The sequence below is a fragment of the Spodoptera frugiperda genome, chromosome 8 (assembly GCF_023101765.2).
Source record: "Spodoptera frugiperda isolate SF20-4 chromosome 8, AGI-APGP_CSIRO_Sfru_2.0, whole genome shotgun sequence".
NCBI classification, from domain to species: domain Eukaryota; kingdom Metazoa; phylum Arthropoda; class Insecta; order Lepidoptera; family Noctuidae; genus Spodoptera; species Spodoptera frugiperda.
In genome coordinates this window covers 1,433,094-1,455,541 of record NC_064219.1, presented here as the reverse complement: position 1 = coordinate 1,455,541, position 22,448 = coordinate 1,433,094, and the positions used below count along the sequence as shown (strand labels likewise).

Here is a 22,448-nt window from a genome sequence, read left to right as displayed (position 1 = left end):
TTTACATTAGGTATTGTTAGATAAATATCTCAATATTATATTGAGATGTTGATTGGGTAATTCTAATGTTGGTAACGTTTAATAAAACGTCTCAACAATAATTTCAATGAACTATGGATAGTAAGGGTACTCCTAACCGTGCAATAAGGCAAAAGACCAACTTAGTAGGTCCTCATCATAGAGATGACTTTATTTTCCAGTGCCGGCGTGATTGGCCGATGGCCCAAGGCGACAAATTCTGGGGGGCGCCGATGCCGCTGCCGATGAGATCCGCAAAAAACTAACACTTGATATTGCTTTCCTCAAGTGGGCGCCACAATATTTTCGCCCGGGGTGTCAGTGGCCCTTACGCCGGCACTGTTATTTTCGTTACATAACCACGCTTATAACAAAGTTTTAAAAATATAGGGCAACTTGGTCCACCTCGTTAATTCGAACCAAAAAGCTTGCTCTAATATATTTTACTTTGAAGAATTTTATAGGCGTTATTTTTAAATATCCTTAACATATAAAGGATTTAACCGGAAGTTATAATTTTAAGCAAATTAATTATTTTAACTATAATATTATTGAAAGTTTTATTTCTATAAGAAAATAGATTTTAAACGAAGTATAGGTACATCACAAATGAAACAGGAATTGTTGGTACATATTTATTTCTACATCTACTTAGTATAGTATTCGTATATTCGAATATCTAACTACCGCAAACATTCGAGTAATAAAGTTCCGTGAATAAAAACTACAAAATATTTCTTTGCTGATTTATTTTCTCGTGGAAAATTATTGTTCAGCATAATAATATTTTCAGGTCACAAAACATTGTTTTTAGTAAAAACCTGTAATTATTTTAGTCGATTTTATATACATGTTCAATTTCACCACATACATTTTCACAGACTATACAAGGTATTCACTTTGCATTCCGACTAAATTGTTAATCTGTGGTTTCAACTAAACTCAATCATCGTAACAAATGCGGGCACAACACTAGTGGTGGCGACCAAATCGGCGAATTGTTTGCGGTTAGCCAAATAAAAGTTTTTATGTAAAGGATAAATTGTGTAAAATTGATGTGTGAACAGTGAAGAACACCATGGCTTACAACTATGTAGTTACTGCACAGAAACCGACTGCCGTGATATCATGTGTGACCGGTAAACGTCCATTTTTGCCTATGTTATTGTCACATTGAGGTTAAACTGAATAGTATATGTCTCGCGCTATTTTGAGACAAATACATTTTATTTTATACTTGACGGGCGATTAGGGCTATGCGGTATGATCTAATGTGTTTCAGCTTGTATAAACTGTCTTGCAGTATATTATTTCAATGTATTTATCGAATAAAGAAAGCTGTTGCGCGGAGTCCTCATGCCTGTATTTCGAAAACAAATGTGTTATCGCTCTAAATTATCCAGCGATTGCACCATGATTCTTTATTATAATGAATTAGTCTGAAAATAAACTACGCTGGACAATTTTTATAACAACTACAACGTAAAATCAGTTCAAAATTAAACAATTTATTGAAGTGTAAACTTCAGGGTTATTCATGGATGTCATACCGCTCAATGTTATTTATTACGTATCATAGAAAAGAAAAACATGAAAATAATTTATTTTTGAATTATTACAACATGCTGAGTGATCTGACCACCATATGGGATTATTTAAATACCACTAACAGATTAGACATAAAACCATTTGAATTAGAATTTGTCAGCTCATGACATACTATTGGTCCATCTATTTCATTCACCATAAGGCCTAAAAACAGTGTACTGGTCCAATTTCCTAAACACAAAATAAATGGAAAGCTAAACTCTTAGGTTTACACAAAAATATATGATTACTATCTTTAGATTTTATGTCTGCTCAGCAAATGATTATTTCAAGATGCTCCCTCTTTCAAGATATGAGTCTGAATACCTGTAGAACCAATGTCTATTAAAAATAATTGATTAATTATAACTTAATTAAATATTTGAATATAAACTGAGAGAGGTTCAATTTAATGTATTCAATATATGTATGCTGGGTAAATAACTGAAAAAAAAAACTATGTAAATGCCATAGGGACTGACTGCAGAGGATTTGCTTTCAATAGTTTTCTTTTCACTGTGAAAGTAAATAATTTAGGACACAATCATGTATAGGTTAAATACAATAATTACACCCAATGAACAATTTCTGTTAAATACAATCATGACTTTTATATCAATCCCTTCTTTTAGGCAACTTCACGTCACCAACGGACCTGAACCTCCTGGTGGCGAAGGTATCCCGCCTGGAGATGTACCTTGTCACTCCAGAGGGTTTGCGCCCCATGAAGGAAGTTGGTTTGTATGGACGAGTTGCCAAAATGAAGATGTTCAGGCCTCCAGTGAGTTAATATTTGTGCCCACCTACAAGTTGTTCCATGTCATACTATGATAACTTTATTTTATCTAAGATATCTTACGAAAATATTACACATTTTTATGAATTCCAAAGTCAATTACCTAAAAAACTCTCATGGGGTTTTTATCCAATGATCAAATATCAACATTTGAAAGCTTTTTTTAACTTATTATTTATTAATTTAAATAAAAAGTATTTTTTTGATAAAATGTTTTTTATTTTTATTTTCAGTATGAGAACAAAGACCTAGTGTTCATTCTAACAGCTAGATACAATGCAATGATATTAGAATGGCGGACTACAGCTAGTGGTGAGCTAGAAGTGGTGACCAGGGCTCATGGAAATGTGTCTGATAGGATCGGGAAGCCTTCAGAGAACGGCATTCTCGCTGTCATCGACCCACAAGCCAGAGTGATTGGGCTGAGACTGTATGACGGTCTATTCAAAATTATTCCTTTGGATAAAGATTCTACAGAGCTAAAAGCTGCTAGTTTAAGGTTTGTAGAGTTTTATTTACTTACAAGAACTGAAAAACTCTCTTGTCTTTTCAAATTATTATGAAATTAATCAGTTTTTGGACCTTGTTGATATTGTTTAATGTAATAATTTTAATTATGTCACTGTTATACTACTCATGTAACAGATTTTACTAACCAGTGTGTTTTTTTTCTTCATTTTGTTAAATAATATGTATCTTGTTACAGACTCGATGAGCTGAATGTTTATGATGTAGAGTTCTTACATGGTTGCTCCAATCCTACTATAATTTTAATTCATCAGGATCTAAATGGACGGCACATTAAGGTAAATTGTAATTAATATTTGTTTTTAACACAATATTTACTATTATTTACTCAAATCATCACAATATTTTTTATTTTAATGTCCAGCTTGTAGATTATATTAAAATTTCAGACACGTATTTTTTGTTTTCTTACGGAAACGAATACTTTCGACGGTATATCGATATGAAATATCGCATGAAGTCACTTCTAGGTACATTTTATACGTAGAAATGACGTATTTGCTCCCACTCCTAAACTTTAACGCTTTTTATCTAAGTACATGTTGTTATCTTATACGACAATATAAAAATTACGTGTCTAATATTTTTTCATTACCTAACTGACGGACTAAATAGATTTTTAATTTTCATACCCCGTCATCATCTCTATTTCCACTTGTGAAATTCAGATAAAATTCAAGTTTGCGCGAAAATCACTATTTTTATGTTTTTTTTTTTCAGACTCATGAAATAAACTTAAGGGAAAAAGAATTTATGAAGATACCATGGAAACAGGACAATGTAGAGACTGAGGCTTCAATTTTAATTCCAGTGCCTAGCCCCTTAGGTAAGTTGGCGATATAGTCTAGCTTCTATACATATTAAGGCGTTGTGTGCAATATTGAGTATTGAATATTTAATAATATTATTTTGTGCTATGTTTTTTAGGTGGTGCTATTGTGATAGGCCAAGAATCTATTGTATACCATGACGGGCAGAGCTATGTTGCCGTCGCTCCTCCACAAATTAAGGTAGTTATTTTATTTATTATTTTACTAGATACTCCTACGCCGTTTCACTCGCTCTGCTCGGCTCCTATTGGTCGTGGCGTGATGTTTCATAACATATAAATAGTCTATCTAACACAAAAATAATCTTTCAAATCCTAGCATAAATATAGTCAGTGAGACTGAAAGTGAATTTACAAAGTAACTATTGTACCCTTCATAATAAAGCATGTGAGCGATGCAGTCTAAACAGATGGTGAATGATTTTCTACTGAACTCTATTTCTAAGTTCCAATAAGATTTATTTTCATTATTTCCTCAGTTAACTCCAATAAACTGCTACTGCCGCGTGGACGGGCGCGGGCTGCGCTACTTGCTGGGCGACATCGCGGGCCGACTGTTCATGTTGCTGCTGGAGCTGCAGGAGAAGATGGACGGCACCCAGGCTGTTAAGGATCTCAAAGTAGAACTATTAGGTTAGTGGAAAATTAAGATTTTTGTGTACACCAGTAAAGGGGCTGACGGATCACCTGATGAAAAGCAATCTCCGTCGTCCATGAACACCGGAAGCACCAGAGGTGTTACAATTGCATTTCTGGTCTTTGGGGGATAGGAATTTAAAGTTTGCTGGGGAAGCAAGGATTGGGAAGATTAGGAAGGAGTGTAATTGGGCCTCCGGTAACCTCAATAATTTTCAAAACATACTTTAAGCGAGTAGTTTTTATGCTATTGTCTTGATATATTGCGTATAACTACCAAGTTTCATTATACATAATCGGTGTATTCGTTACCATAAACATTTCTAAGTCTGTTTAGCAATCTGCATCGCATAAACACTCAAGAGAAAATGTACAAAATATGCCTAATAACCACCAACCATATTTACAGGAGACATACCAATCCCCGAATGCATGACATACCTGGACAATGGTGTTGTGTTCATCGGGTCTCGCCTAGGGGACTCCGCCCTCGTCCGACTGTCTGCGTCGAGAGACGAGGCCAGTCAGTATGTACAGCCCATGGAGAGCTTCACCAGCCTCGCTCCCATCGTAGACATGTGCGTTGTGGACCTGGAGAGGCAGGGGCAGAATCAACTTATTACATGTTCTGGTAAGTTTGGTTTTAGATAATGATATTAACGTATTACATTTCTGCAGCTTACCTCATGTAGTTACATCTTAACAGATTGTACACTTGCTATATTTTGTTATAACTTTCGTGAGACATACTAATTTAATTATAATGTTATCGGCTTACTCACGTAACTGTTTGACGAGGAACTCGACTAGTTTCAAGTTAGATGCTCACATTCATGAGCAGCATTCCACGACACACGACGCGGCGATTGTCGCGCTGCTATTGCTTAGTAAGCTGATAACACAACAATTAACTTAATATATTCTCAAGAATCACTCAACCAGATAAACATGTTGCATTAGATTTAGTAGTTTTTAAGTTTTACGCAAACAAATTGATAATTGCAGATTTGTTTTTAGTTCCTCACAGAGTATATTTTAATCAAGTACTGGGAATGTTTGGAGAAGTAACTTGTAATTAATAATAATAACCATATATTAAATCACTGGATTTTTTTTAACTTTCAACATTGTCTGCAGGTGCGTTCAAGATGGGTTCGCTGCGTATAATCCGCAACGGTATCGGTATACAGGAGCAGGCGTCCATCGACCTGCCCGGCATTAAAGGCATGTGGGCACTCACGCTCGCTGAGAACTCTACCTACCATGACACACTTGTATTGGCCTTCGTGGGACAGACTAGGTAAGCATAAATGTTAAGTTGAAAGTCAAAATTGACATCAAATGAGACTGAATTTACTAATTCTCAAAGATTTATTTTTAAAAGTCGTTAGTGTAATAGAATAAAGCATAATTATAATACTATAATGCCAAAATTAGGAGTTAATATCAAATTTATTTGTTTTCAAGTAAAAAATATATTTTTAATTATGAATAATGTTTGTCTTTTGCTACAGAGTGCTAACCTTGAACGGAGAAGAGGTGGAAGAGACTGAAATCAAAGGTTTTGTCGCGGACCGACAAACTTTCTTCACCGGCAACGTCTGCCATAATCAACTGATTCAAGTAAGTTATCTAGTTTTCTTTTATTTTCTTACTTTTTTTTAATGGGACAAGCCCGCCACAACCTCCCATACCGCTGCAACTCCTGTAAGCCAGGATCTACAGTAGATACAAACATGAAAACACCGGAACACTGAAGTCCAGTTCCAGGGAAATGAATGACTGTCTTGGATCCCGCAACGAAACAAATCAGAAGATGTTATTAGAGGAGAAGAAAAAGAAGTCTCTTACTATACCGTGAAAAGATATTTATTTATGACATATAGGACTAAAATACTTATAACTCGTCTCGTTTTTATTCCATAGGTGACAGACGAAGGTATCCGGCTGATCGGTCGGTCCCCCTCGGGCTGGAAGCTATCCGCGGAGTGGGTGGTGTCGGGGGCCCGCGGGCTGTCCGTGGTGGCGTGCGGGCCGGCCACCGTCGTCGCCGCCGCCGGGCCCCGCGTCTACCTCGTCGCCATACAAGACGGCGCGCTCGAGCTCAAAGCGTAAGTACAGTTTACTAGTTTTCAGGTGCTTATTTTCAAATACTTAAACACCACTCGGTTAAAATGTCGTAGTGACCCGAAGGTTTAAGACGCCCCGGACCCGCACTTCTCGTACAAGAGAGTGCGGGTCCGAAACATACCAAAGGCAAGCGCCAAAGTGACTTTTTCCAAGTTATGTGTACTTTCTAAGATTATTTAGACACTACTGACCAATACTAAAGAAAAACATCGTGAGACCTGTGCTTATAATTCTAATTATAAGTTTAAAATCGCCAACCCGAATTGAGCAATTGTGTGATTAAACATTCTCCGTGTGAGAAGAGGATTTTGTTCAACAGTGATTACCTATAGATGAAACCACTCAATTTTTAAACTGCGACCACCAACCCTACTTGATTAGAGTGGCAAACACTTTTCCATAGAAGAAGCCTGTAATCCAGTGCACCATCACAAGCTATTTATATTAACTTATTATTCTATAATATAAAAATAAGTCGGGTTTTCCTTCCTGATCCTATAACTCCAGAATGCAAGAACCAATTTTCACGGTTTTAAATTCGTTGGAAAGGCCTCGGGCTCCGTGACGTTTATAGCAAAGAAAATTCAAGAGAAAAGCAGGAAATCAGGGAAAATCATTGGTGGCGAAACGGAATTCGCCAGGTTTGCTAGTATGTAATACAAATCTCTTGTCCCTAGCGAGGTATGTATGGAGGAGGAGGTGGCGTGCCTGGACCTGGGCCCCGGCGGGGACGAGGCACTGCTGGGCGTCGGACTGTGGACCGACATCTCTGTCCGCGTACTCAAACTACCAGACCTTAGGCCTTTACATACTGAGAAACTTTCCGGAGGTAAGATTTCTATGTTACTTTGTATTTTCTACTCTTTTTTCCAATAAGATTAGTGTTGGCTCCGAATCAGTTTCGGAAATAATAAACAGTTTCGTGGCCCAACAGGCTGTGACATACGGACGGACGGACGGACGGACGGACAGACATTTATTTCCGAAACTGTTGGGCCTACATAGTTGAAACTTTGTAAGATGGTGTATTTCGGTAACCGCTATTCGATTTTGAATAAAAATTTATAAATTTAAAAAGTAAAGGGGGCACTCCATACATGGAACCGATTCAAAAAAATTTTTTTTCAGCTTACATATCCGTGATGGGTGTCTATGGATAGGTCTTTAAAAAAGACATTAAGGTTTCTAAAACCACTTTTTGTCAAAATCAATCGTTTGAAAGTTAGACGCTTCCAAAGTGGAAAAATGTGTGTGGGGACACACGAATCTATCTTAGAAACGGTAATACTTATAGAAAAACTTATAAGGACCATTTTGTAGAGAATTTTGAGATCTACAAATTTGGTCTGAGGTATTTTTTTGAAAAAACTTACAGTTTTTGAGAAAAACTCAAAAAACCTAAAATTTTGAACTTTGACCTCGAATAACTTTTGAAGCACATATGGGATCGATGGGGACTTTTAAATTTTTAATCTTTATAGTAAAATAAAGGTCTGTACCAAAATTCAGCTCTGTCGGAATTTTTGTTATTTCAATATCGTATAATGACCGGACTAATGGTCATTTTTCTACAGTGAGCGAGTAATCGCCCGCCTCACTCGCACACTCGCTTATAGCTGAGCTACACAAATATCGGAACTATGCACTCGCGCCACGCGTCTCGCTAACTCGTTTCTAGTTCTAGCTCTACTCGTTACTCGTTAATCGTTGCCGGTGGGACAACTGCCTTACTCTAGTGTAAATTGATTTTTTAAACGGATACCTAAATATCGTCCTTTTTTCCTATAATCACACATTTACATACACAAGAACATGCTTTTAAATAAACGAAATGTTTGTTCCAGAAATAATTCCCCGCTCGCTCCTGATCTGCGTGCTAGAAGGCGTGTGTTACCTCCTGTGTGCGCTGGGAGACGGGTCCATGTTCTACTTCACAGTGGACCAGGAGACCGGAGTACTTACCAATAAGAAGAAAGTCACGCTCGGCACACAACCCACTGTGCTTAGGAGTTTTAGGTATGGGTATTGTCGTTTTTGTTATTGGTGATTTGGTATTTAATGCAAAGTTTCAGTTTTCAGTAGTAATCAATGAGCGTCAGATATTTTGTACATAATGAAAGGTCTTACTATTTTTATTTTTTAATACCATTTTAAACAAAATTTAATTTAGGCATCATTGCTTACAGTTTTTACCACCAGAGAAGTCAGTGGCCAAACGTCGACCCATCAAATGTATTTAAACAAGGCCACCATGTATTTTATGATGCATGTTTTCGTTCGATTACTAAGCCGATTTTTTACGTTTTTCGTTTAATTAGATATCACGACTTGATAAATATGTAATTTGTTTCGCAGGTCGCTATCGACAACGAATATATTCGCGTGCTCGGACCGTCCGACGGTGATATTCTCGTCGAACCACAAGCTCGTGTTCTCCAACGTGAACCTGAAGGAGGTCACACACATGTGCTCACTCAATGCTCAGGCTTACCCGGACAGGTTAGTGTATGAATGAAAAAGATGATTGATTTTGGCACATTGAGAGTGGCCAGAGTGTTATGATTATTTTAAGAGAAATGCATTTTCATTACCTTTACTCTTTCCGGGATTGTTATCCTACCAAGCGTGTAAATTATCTATGACAAATTAATACTATGTCCATAGTCCAGTAGTGGACTGTCACGGGCTGTCGATATGTGCACTGTTTAGATAAAAGACTATAGAATCAAATCTTATCAATATTATAAATGAGAAAGTTTATGTGTTTGTGTGTATCTTTGTTACTCAATCACGGATCGAACAGGGGTAGATTATGGTCTAGAGTAACAAATAATCTACTTTTTATCCCACGGGACCGCGGGTGAAACTGCTGGCAGAAGCTATTGGCCACATAAAAGAACTTGTCATCGAAGATACTTTGCGTCCATTGGACTGTCATATCATCATTTACTAACAAAATGATTGTACGTTGTAGTTTGGCGCTAGCGACAGACAGTACGGTGACAATAGGCACTATCGACGAGATACAGAAGCTGCACATCCGAACTGTACCACTGGGAGAGACGCCGCGGCGGATCGCGTACCAAGAGGCTTCGCAGGTGAGATACTAGTGTAAAATGTAGTTAATTATATGGTTATTCAGGTTAATTGAAGAAAGTAGTTTATAATGGTGTTATCAAGCTTCATGAGATCAAATTAAACTTGATTAGATAACATATTTTAAAGACATTTTTATATGTTTTAAGAGTGCTATTCCTTTTTAGTATTATGTTTGCTAAGATCCGTAGAAGGATCCGATTTTTCTGACTAGGCTAGGTTCATACTTGGAGAATTGCCCAATAATTGAATGTTACGATTTTTTATCTGCGTATAAAGTTTTGCAACATAGAATTGCTCATGCTATCTTAAGGTTTTATAATTTAACTTATTTTTTAGATGTAGTAAGCTAGTAAGTGGCTGTATTGGTAGACTAGCCTTTTAGGAGGCTGAGTCACCCTCGTCCGTAGGAGAGCACCCATAAAAATGAACCCCTACACGTGGCCTCCGGGTGGTGCTAACCAGGTGACACTTTGGTGGTAGGCTTCGGCCGACGGCATTATGACCACCCACCGAGCAAAACCGTGTCCCGCCACGATGTTCGGTGAAGCCGTATGAGAGGATGGGTCGAAGTGTTTGTTCCACTATGGGTAGACCGATCTGGCGCGCGCTGGTGTAGCTTCATCGGGTGGCCAGTCGCGGAGGGTAGCGGGATCCGAGGCACGGTGCACCGCTGGCCGACCGCAGATAGTTGGGGGCCCAATTAGCGTGCTAGCCACACGTGAAAGGCTGCCCCGCCATCTAGTGAAAAACTGGCCTCCCATTGATGTAGCTAACTGCAGTGCGCGTCTGGGGTCGCCTGTGTGGAGGAACATTTCACTGCCATCCTCTCAGCAACCTCACACTCCTTCCATGAAAACAAGAGCAAAGAAAAGGGTTAAACAGCGGCTGCACTCCCTCTCCCTCAAAGTGCACCTCTCTAACATCCGAGGCTTGCACTCAAATCTCAATGCGGTCCATCACCATCTAGAGACCGAGAACCCCACGCTCTTGTTTCTCTCGGAGACCCAGATCAGATGTCCGTCGGACGTATCATACCTGAACTTTTCCCTGGAGCGCAATTTCGTTCCCCGCGCAGGCGTATGCCTATACGTCCAAGACGGCGTCTGTTACCGGCGTCTCCGAGACTTTGAAGATCCCTGTTACTCTACATTGTGGATACTGGTGGACACAGACATGGAGAAAATTCTCTATGCCTGTGTCTATCGGTCGCACAGCGGAGATTTGGAGACGACCAGATTAGCGCAATACCTTGAGGAGGCGGCGGATGCGGCTCGGCGGAGGTACCCTTCGGCCCAGTTGGTGTTACTGGGGGACTTTAACGCCCATCACCAGGAGTGGCTGTTCCCATACCAGTGCACTGACCATGCTGGGAGGGAGATGCGTAAGCTTGCGCTGACGCTTGGCCTGACCCAGCTGGTCCATGAGGCCACAAGGGTGCCTGATGTCGATACGCAAACTACCAACTGCTTAGACCTTCTGCTGACAACTGATCCAGACAGCTACTCAGTGTCAGTTTCATCACCCCTGGGTAGCTCCACTGTCACCACTGTCTGGTGAAATCTGTATCCACACACTCCCCGCAGGATCCTAGCCAGAGGATCTCGGCGGATGTGGTGGTACAAGTCAGCAGATTGGGATGGGATGCGATCTTTCTTTGCATCCTATCCTTGGCGGCCTGTTTGCTTCTCATCCAGTGACCCGTCAGCCGTAGCGGGGGTGCTGCTTCAGGGCATGGAATACTACATCCCATTCTCGGACGCAGCATCTTTCGGTGGCACTCGTCCATGGTTTGATGCCGACTGCGGACGTGCTGAAGCGCGAAAGCATGCGGCATACTTGGCATGGGCGGATGCCAGGCACCGTAAGGCTGGCGACACTCCTCAGAAGAAGAGAGCCTTCAACCGGGCTGCCAAGTCATGCAAAAAGGCATTGCGGATGGCTCGGTTCAACCACATTGGCCGAATAGGGAACAAACTGGCTTCCTACCCAGCGGGCAGTAAAGCGTTTTGGTCCCTGGCCAGGGCGGTTGAATCGAACTTCTGCCGCCCCTCACCGCCGCCTCTCCTGGGGTCTGACGGGACGCTGGCTCACACCGCAGTGGAGAAAGCGAAACTTGTTTGCTTCTCTATTTGCGGTGTCTTCACGTCTTGATACTGGTGGCGCTATACCTCCTTCTTCGAATTACACGAATATGTAGAGACATAACGTATGCGAGACGAAAATGTCAAAAATTCGCATCCGACAGAAGGAGGTGTATAAGACGTTGCGTAATCTCGACGTGAACAAGGCCAGTGGACCCGACGGAATCCCAGCCGTGGTTTTAAAAACCTGTGCGCCTGAGTTGTCTCCAATCCTGACACGTCTGTTTCGCCTTTCCTTGGAGACGGGTCAAGTGCCGGTTGCATGGAAGCTGGCCAACGTGCAGCCTGTGCCCAAAAAAGGTAGTCGTGCCGACCCTAATAATTACCGACCTATCTCGGTCACGTCCATACTCTGCAAGAGTATGGAACGTGTGCTTAACAACAGGCTCCTGGCATACCTTGAAGGTAACGACCTCCTCAGCGATCGGCAGTATGGGTTTCGCCGCAACCGATCTACTGGGGACCTTCTTGCGTATGCCACTCACATTTGGAGCGAGGCCATCGAGAAGCACGGGGAGGCATTAGCGGTCTCGCTCGATATATCTAAGGCCTTTGACAGGGTGTGGCACGACAGCCTTATCGGCAAGCTTCCTGCATATGGACTTCCCGCTGATCTGTGCAGATGGATTGCAGACTTCCTGAGGGATCGGTCAATTCGAGTAGTCATCGATGGCTGCTCGTCAGACCAATTTGGCATCAACGCCGGAGTTCCTCAGGGGTCAGTACTTTCAGCAACGCTCTTTTTGCTGCACATCAACGACCTATTTAAGCCCGGTATCTTTGGGTATGCAGATGACAGCACAGTTGTTGAAAGGTATGTGTCCGATGCGCGGACTAGCGGAACACAGATCCGGTCTCTAAGAGAATCCATGGTCGAACGGTTGAACTCGTCCTTGAAGGCGGTCTCCGATTGGGGTGACGCCAACTTGGTCAAGTTCAACGCTACCAAAACCCAGGCGTGTCTATTCTCTGCCAAACGGAGTCAATTTCCGCTGGCTCCTACTTTCCGAAATGTATCCGTTCCAATATCGGATCATCTAGAGCTTCTTGGCGTAACGCATCTGGCTGGTAGGAAGTTGGGTATCCTCTCGAAGGTGAGACGGTACTTCACACCGAAACAACTGCTGAGCCTGTACCAAGCGCAGGTTCGGTCATGTATGGAGTACTGTTCTCACCTTTGGGACGGCTCGGCTAAATACCAGCTGGATGCGCTCGAACACATTGAAAGGCGTGCCAAGAAGCTCATCAATGATGATGCGCTTGTGGAGGCCCGGCTTCAAAGTCTTGAACACAGGCGCAAGGTCGCAAGCCTTTCCATTTTTTACCGGATACATTTCGGAGAGTGTGCGGGGGAATTGCACAACTTGGTTCCTCCTAGTCCTTCATCATCGAACCACAAAACAATCGGCGAGGCGTCACCGATTCATCGTGGATATCCCACCCACACGCACGAAACGCTTCGCTTCAGGCTTCCTTGTGCGAAATGCTAGGGAGTGGAACTCCTTGCCGGAGTCTGTGTTTCCTGATGGGTATAACCTGAGTGTCTTCAAAGCCCGAGTGAATAGGTTGCTTATGGGCAAACGTGCTCCACCGTAGGCCGCATCATCACTTACCATCAGGCGAGATAGCGGCCAAACGTCGGCCCATTTAACATTACAAAAAAAAAAGAAAAAAAACTAGTAGTAACCCATAGTTTATTCATATATCCATGTTCTACGATATGAATTCATTGCTAGTCCACAAAAGTTCATTGTATTGACTTTAGATTTTAGATTTGTAGATAATGCTTATGGAATTGAGTCCACTTTAAGTGCATTTATGTGCATGAAGCTTTGATAAAAGAAGTAACCGGTAGCATGTATTCCCAGACGTTCGGCGTGATAACGATGCGCGTGGACAAGTTGGAGTGGTCGGCGGGCGGCGGGTCCGCGGCCGTGGCCGTGCGGTCGTGCGCGTCCACGGCGGCCGCCTGCGTCAGCGGCGCGCCCGCCGCGCAGCCCAAGCACGCACCCAACGCACTCGACCTCGAGGTGCACAACCTGCTCATACTCGACAACCACACCTTCGAAGGTAAACTACTGCTTCCATCTACTTATTATATTAGACCATACCGCAGCCCAAGCACGCACCCAACGCACTCGACCTCGAGGTGCACAACCTGCTCATACTCGACAACCACACCTTCGAAGGTAAACTACTGCTTCCATCTACTTATTATATTAGACCATACCGCAGCCCAAGCACGCACCCAACGCACTCGACCTCGAGGTGCACAACCTGCTCATACTCGACAACCACACCTTCGAAGGTAAACTACTGCTTCCATCTACTTATTATATTAGACCATACCGCAGCCCAAGCACGCACCCAACGCACTCGACCTCGAGGTGCACAACCTGCTCATACTCGACAACCACACCTTCGAAGGTAAACTACTGCTTCCATCTACTTATTATATTAGACAATACCGCAGCCCAAGCACGCACCCAACGCACTCGACCTCGAGGTGCACAACCTGCTCATACTCGACAACCACACCTTCGAAGGTAAACTACTGCTTCCATCTACTTATTATATTAGACCATACCGCAGCCCAAGCACGCACCCAACGCACTCGACCTCGAGGTGCACAACCTGCTCATACTCGACAACCACACCTTCGAAGGTAAACTACTGCTTCCATCTACTTATTATATTAGACAATACCGCAGCCCAAGCACGCGCCCAACGCACTCGACCTCGAGGTGTGTACAACCTGCTCATACTCGACAACCACACCTTCGAAGGTAAACTACTGCTTCCATCTACTTATTATATTAGACCATACCGCAGCCCAAGCACGCGCCCAACGCACTCGACCTCGAGGTGCACAACCTGCTCATACTCGACAACCACACCTTCGAAGGTAAACTACTGCTTCCATCTACTTATTATATTAGACAATACCGCAGCCCAAGCACGCGCCCAACGCACTCGACCTCGAGGTGCACAACCTGCTCATACTCGACAACCACACCTTCGAAGGTAAACTACTGCTTCCATCTACTTATTATATTAGACAATACCGCAGCCCAAGCACGCACCCAACGCACTCGACCTCGAGGTGCACAACCTGCTCATACTCGACAACCACACCTTCGAAGGTACACTCTTTGTTCCGTCTACTCTCATACTGAGCATATGTGTTTTAAAAAAATGTTTTAAAATGTTGATGTATCCAATATTATTAACAGAAATGATCACTTAAATATAGTAAACCTAGCAAAAACTTTATCCACTCTTAAAATCTATATATACAGGGTTAAAGGGTAAGTCGACCTAAATCCTTTAAGACGTGATAGTCTACATCATTCCTGACTGATTTGACCATGGGACCCCATATCCCAAACTTAACCGTTTTCAAATTATCGGCATTTTAACTTTTTTGATAAAATTTCCCATTTTTTTGGCTATTTCTCCCTTGTTTTGTCTTTGGTGGCTAAATTTTGTTTTGTTTTTGCTTTTTTGTGTAGTAGATTAGTTGCTTTATTATTTAGAAAACTAAAACTGTAAATAACTGTACCAACTGAGTCGTAGCAGACGATCGAATGTTAAAAAAAGTAAATAAATTTGTGATAAGTTGTTTTTCTTTGTAAGATATTTAAAAAAAAGTCTATGACAACTGTTCTGCAAATGTGCGTTAAAATATCTACAATTCTTCAGCTTTCTGATAAGGTATAACATGATAGGGAATAATTTGAATTCTTTGCCAAAACATCGATGAAGTACTACAAGGTAGTAATAAGAATATCGATATTTAAGCTTCAAATTTAACTTGAGTCAGATAACAAAATAAAACAAACTGGTTCACTTCACTTCAGAAGGAGTGTCAGGGAGTGGCTTTTTTTGAGTGGAGAAAATCATCCAATGTCTTCTCCCACCTTGGGCGAGGCGAGAGGGAGTGTCAGACTCTTACTGACTAAAAACCACCCTGTTCCTTCCTCAAAGAGCCATCAGACCACCACAGATGGAGCCCAGTAGGGCTGATGCCTGATCCGGAGCTGCGGACTACCTAGCGGGTTTACCGGGGCTCCGGCTCGAAAAGCAGGAGAAGGAACAGGGTGGTTTTTAGTCAGTAAGAGTCTGACACTCCCTCTCGCCTCGCCCAAGGTGGGAGAAGTCATTGGATGATTTTCTCCACTCAAAAAAAAGCCACTCCCTGACACTCCTTCTGAAGTGAAGTGAACCAGTTTGTTTTATTTTGTTATCTGACTCAAGTTAAATTTGAAGCTTAAATATCGATATTCTTATTACTACCTTGTAGTACTTCATCGATGTTTTGGCAAAGAATTCAAATTATTCCCTATCATGTTATACCTTATCAGAAAGCTGAAGAATTGTAGATATTTTAACGCACATTTGCAGAACAGTTGTCATAGACTTTTTTTAAATATCTTACAAAGAAAAACAACTTATCACAAATTTATTTACTTTTTTTAACATTCGATCGTCTGCTACGACTCAGTTGGTACAGTTATTTACAGTTTTAGTTTTCTAAATAATAAAGCAACTAATCTACTACACAAAAAAGCAAAAACAAAACAAAATTTAGCCACCAAAGACAAAACAAGGGAGAAATAGCCAAAAAAATGGGAAATTTTATCAAAAAAGTTAAAATGCCGATAATTTGAAAACGGTTAAGTTTGGGATATGGGGTCCCATGGTCAAATCAGTCAGGAATGATGTAGACTATCACGTCTTAAAGGATTTAGGTCGACTTACCCTTTAACCCTGTATATAAACAATACATTTACAAAAACAATATTTTAGAATCACAAATTTATGATCAGCCTAACCACTCTAACGTCCATGGATAGCGCGGTATCCAAAAAAAGGAGCGTCATACGTCCATGGATACTATAGTATCCAAAGCGACTAGTTCTGTTTAACTCCCTCTAGTTTAAAATACGGTCTTGTTTGGTGAGTTTTGACTGATTATCTATACAGCTGAATAAATTGTTCGACGAAAAAATAAGACATGGCGTTGTAATATGCTTTGACAAACAAAATATAAATTTTTAAAGTTAGTTGACTCGTGTTGTGAAGTGTTTTTGTGAGTTCCAACAATTATGTCGTAAATACTACAGTTTTGTTTAATTTATCTTGCAAGTGTTATACATCAAAATAAACTAGAAGATTTGTGCTTTACGATGATGTATAAATATCACAGTTTTAGCTGATAAATCTAGTCTAATTTTAACTTCAAACGATTGTTTCGAAAAAAATGGCCGGTCGTATGGTGTTGGCTACTTTTAGTTTTGTTTATACATATTTTACATACTTTGCATTACAATAGTATATAAAATATCAAAATACATTTCGTAATAAGCAAAATAATACATTTTTCAAAGAGAAATATACTAAATTCATTGAAGATTCCATAATAATGTCAATGTGTTCCTCAGGTTTTTTGATGTGTAAAATTACGAGTAGTGTTTTCTTTCGATTTAATTACAATACTTAGAGTTAACCGAATATAATCATATATACATCAAAAGAAAGGGTAATGAGTCTAGTTTGTTGTAAAAATATTTTATTGATAAAATATGCAATAGTTGTGCCGCATATTCTAAAAAGGTAGAAATAATTCTGTTTTTTTTCTGTGTTTCATGTTTAACCCGTTTTATTGTATTTTAAAGATTAACTAAAGATTTAAAAAAATCGTTAAGATTGTAGAGTATTTTTCTATCTTTTTTTTGGTATTCTTTTCTTTATTCTAGGCATTACGGTTCAGGAGCTATATAGGTTTTTTGTTACGACGAACTTGCGAGTCGCGCGCGGTTCGGATGCCGTGCGCGGCTGGACGTTAGAGAGATAAACGGTCGCGCGGGCCGGACGTTAGAGTGGCTAAACAAAAGCTACTATATCACAACGTCAAAGTCATATTATTAATTCCAATTACAACTTAAGTAGGTACTTTTGAAACATCAACAAATACAGAAATAAATAATAATCTGTCAGTCTGTCCATCATCGTCAGTAAAAACTAGGTACTAAGTCTGTCCGTCAGTGAAACTTAATGTACTAACCTCACCACATTAACATGAGCACTCCTTTGTTCCCACAGTGCTACACGCGCACCAGCTGATGACGAATGAGTTCGCGATGTCGCTCGTGTCCTGCAAGTTGGGCGACGACCCCAACCATTACTACGCACTCGGCACTGCACTACTTAACCCGGAGGAGTCGGAACCCAAACAGGTATGGTAACTAAACATTTAGAATATGTGACCTCGAGTAACCTTTTCTGTTCTGATCAAATTGATAAGGACCTTTTACGTTTGAAATATCGTGATGTTTTGAACAATCTGACTGATTTTCAACTGCTTTCGAATCGGTACAATCTGACTCCTAGGAATAATCGATTTGTATAAAGAAATACCGTACCAAATTGTATTATAATCGTACTAGTTATACTGTATTTTTCGTTTTATACAAATTGTAAAATACAACATTGCATCTCAAATAAAAAATAACTCTTTCTATGCAATTTCTGTCAAAACTTGATCCAGATTAAACTAGAGATTTTGGTTTGAGGTCGCCTATTAATTTCCGCTATACATATATTATAACTAATAAGCAACAATATGTAACAGGGCAGGATCCTATTGTTCCACTGGTCGGAAGGCAAGCTGGTGCAGATCGCAGAGAAGGAGATCAAAGGAGGATGCTACACACTAGTCGAATTTAATGGCAAACTGCTCGCAACCATAAATAGTACGGTGAGTTACGCTTTATTTATTTATCTACTTAGTTATACGAAAACTTTAAAATTACCTAATCCTTCAGTGTACATTTTTACTACAAAAATTTTTATAACGTCAGTCTATAGTTTTCAATACATAATGGGACTTATGGGACCATAAAGCGAGCTCGGAGCTGCGGACTACTTAGCGGATTTACCGGGGCTCCAGCTCGAAAAGCAGGAGTAGGAACGGGGTGGTTTTTAGTCAGTAAAAATCTGACACTTCCTCTCGCCTCATCCAAGGCGGGAGAAGTCAATCGCTGATATCCAACCCATAAAAAAATCATAAATCAAGCACGATTTCAGATTTCACACTATGATAAATTACAATTAAAATGCAAGTAGTACTTTACCCGACTCTGATATATAACCCGAAAATTCACGAGAGTAATTACATAGATTGAATACAATCAGGTGTACAATATGTTTTCATTACGGATATTTGTCCCCCCAGGTCCGCCTCTTCGAATGGACTTCAGAGAAGGAGTTGCGGCTTGAATGTAGTCACTTTAACAACATCGTCGCTTTGTACCTCAAAGTGAAGGGTGACTTCATCCTTGTCGGAGACCTCATGCGGTCCATGTCGTTGTTGCAATATAAGCAGGTTTGTTCTATTCTATGTATTTTAATATATTACTGGAGTAAGTTTGTTGATTTAGTAGGTGTCTCCTTTTATCCCGGAAGCGGTAGGCAGATATACATATTATGGCATTACATGCCACTGTACAATGTACACCCACTTTTTAAAGTGTCTTATAAGTTGTGCTACTACTGAGAATTTTAAAAAAACCAAAAATAAAAACTGTAAGTCTGAAGATTATAAGGATTCAAAGTCAGGGGCCGTAGATACAACACAAAATATCAATTTAAGCTGACATCTAGTAACAAATTTCGATTTAATTTCGCCAATAAAAGCTAATAACTTTGGCTGTATCATTTACGTCAGTGGCACCACAAAATAAGAACAAAAATTGTAGTTATTACTAATGAAACAACATTTCGCAGATGGAAGGTAGCTTTGAAGAAATAGCTCGAGACTACAGCCCGAACTGGATGACCGCCATCGAGATATTGGATGACGACACCTTCCTAGGTGCTGAGAATAGTTTCAACTTGTTTGTGTGCCAAAAGGACAGGTGAGTTATCACTCTATATAAATTAGTTTATTAGTCTGCCTCTCTAATATATGATATGATCTAAGTCGTTAATAAGGGTTTAGTAATTTAATCGTGAAAACATTGCAGATTGTTACTTTCGCATTTATAATGATGAATGACAGATGTTCCATGACTGGGTTTTGTTTAAAAGTTGTAAATAATTTCTTCTATGATTATAACTATGATGCATGTGCAGTTTAAAACAAATTAGAAAAAAATGATATGATTAGATCATAATCATCGTGTTCGTCTACTGCTGCGGCCTCTGCAATCGCACGCCACTAACCTCGAGTTACAGCTCTTCTAATGCAATCACTAATAGTAGCTGCTAATATCGTCACTCCACCTAGCTGGAGGGCGCTTGACACTTCGTTGCCTAGATGCGGTCACCACATCTATAATGTCCGTTCCAGTGCGGCGACGACAGACGAGGAGCGCCAGCAGATGTCGTACATGGGGCAGTTCCACCTGGGAGACATGGTCAACGTGATGCGCGCCGGCTCGCTGGTCGCGCAGCACGCCGACAGCGCCGCGCCCGTACACAACCCCGTGCTGCTCGCCACCGTCACCGGATCTATCTGTACGTAGACACACCATCTTCTTACCTAATGTGTTACAGTTACTCACAGATTCACTCTCATATACTGCTGCACTTTCTCATCCAAAGCATATTCCCTGACTCACTTATTGCCATATTTAAAGTTAAAGTCAAAGCATTTATTCCAATTAATCCTTAATTAGGCACTTTTGAAACGTCAAATTGAATTGTCTGTTAGTCTGTCTGTCAGTGAAGCTAGGTGCTCGTTTCAAAGTGTAGCTTTCACTTACCAAACCAACTGACACATTAACTTATCCACTGCCTCACAACTAGGTTCAGAAGGTTTATAATGTGCTTGTGACTAAGAAAAACCAAAATTACTTGATTACACACTCGTTTTCCCTGAACTTATTGAGTCCAATGAACCTATCTACTAAAGCCCTGAAACCTTGCTATATGAATATAAGGACTTGATTTGAAATAACACAACATATCTTCTTCCCACAGGTTTAGTAGTGCAATTAGCGCCAGAATTGTATGAATTTTTACATCAACTAGAAGAGAGGTTAACACATACCATTAAGTCGGTGGGCAAGGTCCCGCATTCATTCTGGCGGTCCTTCAACACGGATATTAAGACGGAGCCGGCTGAAGGTTTCATCGATGGAGACCTCATAGAGAGCTTCCTAGACCTTTCCAGGGAAATGCAACAGGAGACGGTGCAGGGTTTACAGGTGTGTACTTACTTTCTACTTTCGGTAGATAACCTATATGTCTGTAGATTCCTTCCTAGATATAGACATTTTTTTTTAATGGGACAAGCCCGCCACAATCTCCCATACCGCTGCAACTCTTGTAAGCCAGGATTTACAGTAGATACAACCATGAAAACCGGAACACTGAAGTCCGGCGCGTCCCAGGGACATGACTGACTGTGTTGGATCCCGCAACGAACCAAATCAGAAGATGTTAAGATTAGAGGAAAAGAAAAAGAAAACTATAGTTTCCTAGATATAGACAGTCTTAATTTCACAATTAAAATCGATAAACCTATTAATAATATGCCTGATTGGATTTAAGTAAAGGCGAGACTATTACCATATACCGGGCATAATACCAAACTTTGTGTTATCACTGAATAAGCGGTGTAAGTGACAAGTATGTATTGTTCCAGATCGACGACGGCGGCGGAATGATGCGCGATGCGACGGTAGACGACCTCATCAAAATAGTCGAGGATCTCACGAGGATACATTAGAAACCGTTATCTTATAGTTTGTACCGATTAATAATAATTATATTATAATAAATACCTTTATGTACTTCCAAATACATGTGTTTTCATTACAAATTAGTATTACCCCCATTTCCAATCTTTCCAATCCCTGATTCCCAACAACCTTTAAATAGTTAAATTCCTAACCCCCAAAAGGCCGGCAACGCACTTGTAATGCCACTGGTGTTTCGACGGCGATTGCCTACCATCAGGCGATCCGTCTGCTCGTTTACCGGCTTATACCATAAAATAATAATATTCCCAATCAGGGAAATAAGTGGGCATACATTTTAAAATTCTAAAGGTTCCACACATTACGAGCATGCGCTCCGCACGGCGCACAACGCATGCCTCGGCTTGAGGCGTGCGTCTTGACAAATTATACCAACATATATTATGCTCGGGTCGAGCCATTGATATTGTACGCGCACGGCTCGAACGTGCATGCGCGGTTACGTCCACACGTAACGTAATGCTCGCACTGAGGCACTTTGATCTTGAAGCATTTGCCGACATACGTTGGCTCGCCCTCGCGCGTGCGGAGCGCTTGCCTCGCAATGTGTGGATCCACCTTTACTTGCGTGCGTATGCGCACGTTTCTAATTAAGTTCTGAAGCTGACCTGATGTGACCGCTTGTTCATTATGAAGATTATCTTAAATACAATTATAGTAATCCACGCTACCGTGATATCGTTTTTGATTTTTAAATCATTAAACCCTTACCCTTATACGCACAAGTTTAAGTACTCGCTTTAAAACCAACCGAATTGAAAAATGTTTACGTATGCATACTAAGCATGGGGGGAGGGGTAAGAGGGTTGCTTACTTTAGCTGTCTAGGGGGACAGCGTAAATAATTGTAATAAATATGCTTAAGTAATATTTGAACGGCCTCCTATCGGCCCCTATTCCTCTGAGGAAAAAGGAAAC

The 22,448-nt window shown here is 40.7% G+C and overlaps 1 protein-coding gene across 1 annotated transcript; it reads left to right on the top strand.

Moving 5' to 3' along the window:
- The first annotated feature begins 967 nt into the window (after positions 1-967).
- LOC118275635 (DNA damage-binding protein 1) lies at positions 968-21,574 on the top strand. Its single transcript, XM_050695469.1, has 23 exons — positions 968-1,157; positions 2,238-2,386; positions 2,635-2,900; positions 3,108-3,207; positions 3,650-3,755; positions 3,857-3,939; positions 4,238-4,391; positions 4,804-5,025; positions 5,532-5,694; positions 5,909-6,017; positions 6,321-6,505; positions 7,202-7,353; positions 8,369-8,540; positions 8,880-9,023; positions 9,499-9,622; positions 13,633-13,834; positions 17,870-18,003; positions 18,399-18,524; positions 19,002-19,151; positions 19,553-19,683; positions 20,118-20,284; positions 20,750-20,976; positions 21,417-21,574. Exons 1-23 carry the CDS (start codon positions 1,097-1,099, stop codon positions 21,498-21,500), a joined length of 3,411 nt encoding a protein of 1,136 aa, XP_050551426.1. The 5' UTR covers positions 968-1,096; the 3' UTR covers positions 21,501-21,574.
- Positions 21,575-22,448: the final 874 nt, after the last annotated feature.

Coding starts and splice junctions, on each gene's coding strand:
- LOC118275635 (XM_050695469.1), top strand. CDS start 1,097: ATGGCTTACAACTATGTAGTTACTGCACAGAAACCGACTGCCGTGATA. Junction 2,387..2,634: donor TGAAGATGTTCAGGCCTCCA/GTGAGTTAATAT, acceptor TTTTATTTTCAG/TATGAGAACAAAGACCTAGT. Junction 3,208..3,649: donor TAAATGGACGGCACATTAAG/GTAAATTGTAAT, acceptor TTTTTTTTTCAG/ACTCATGAAATAAACTTAAG.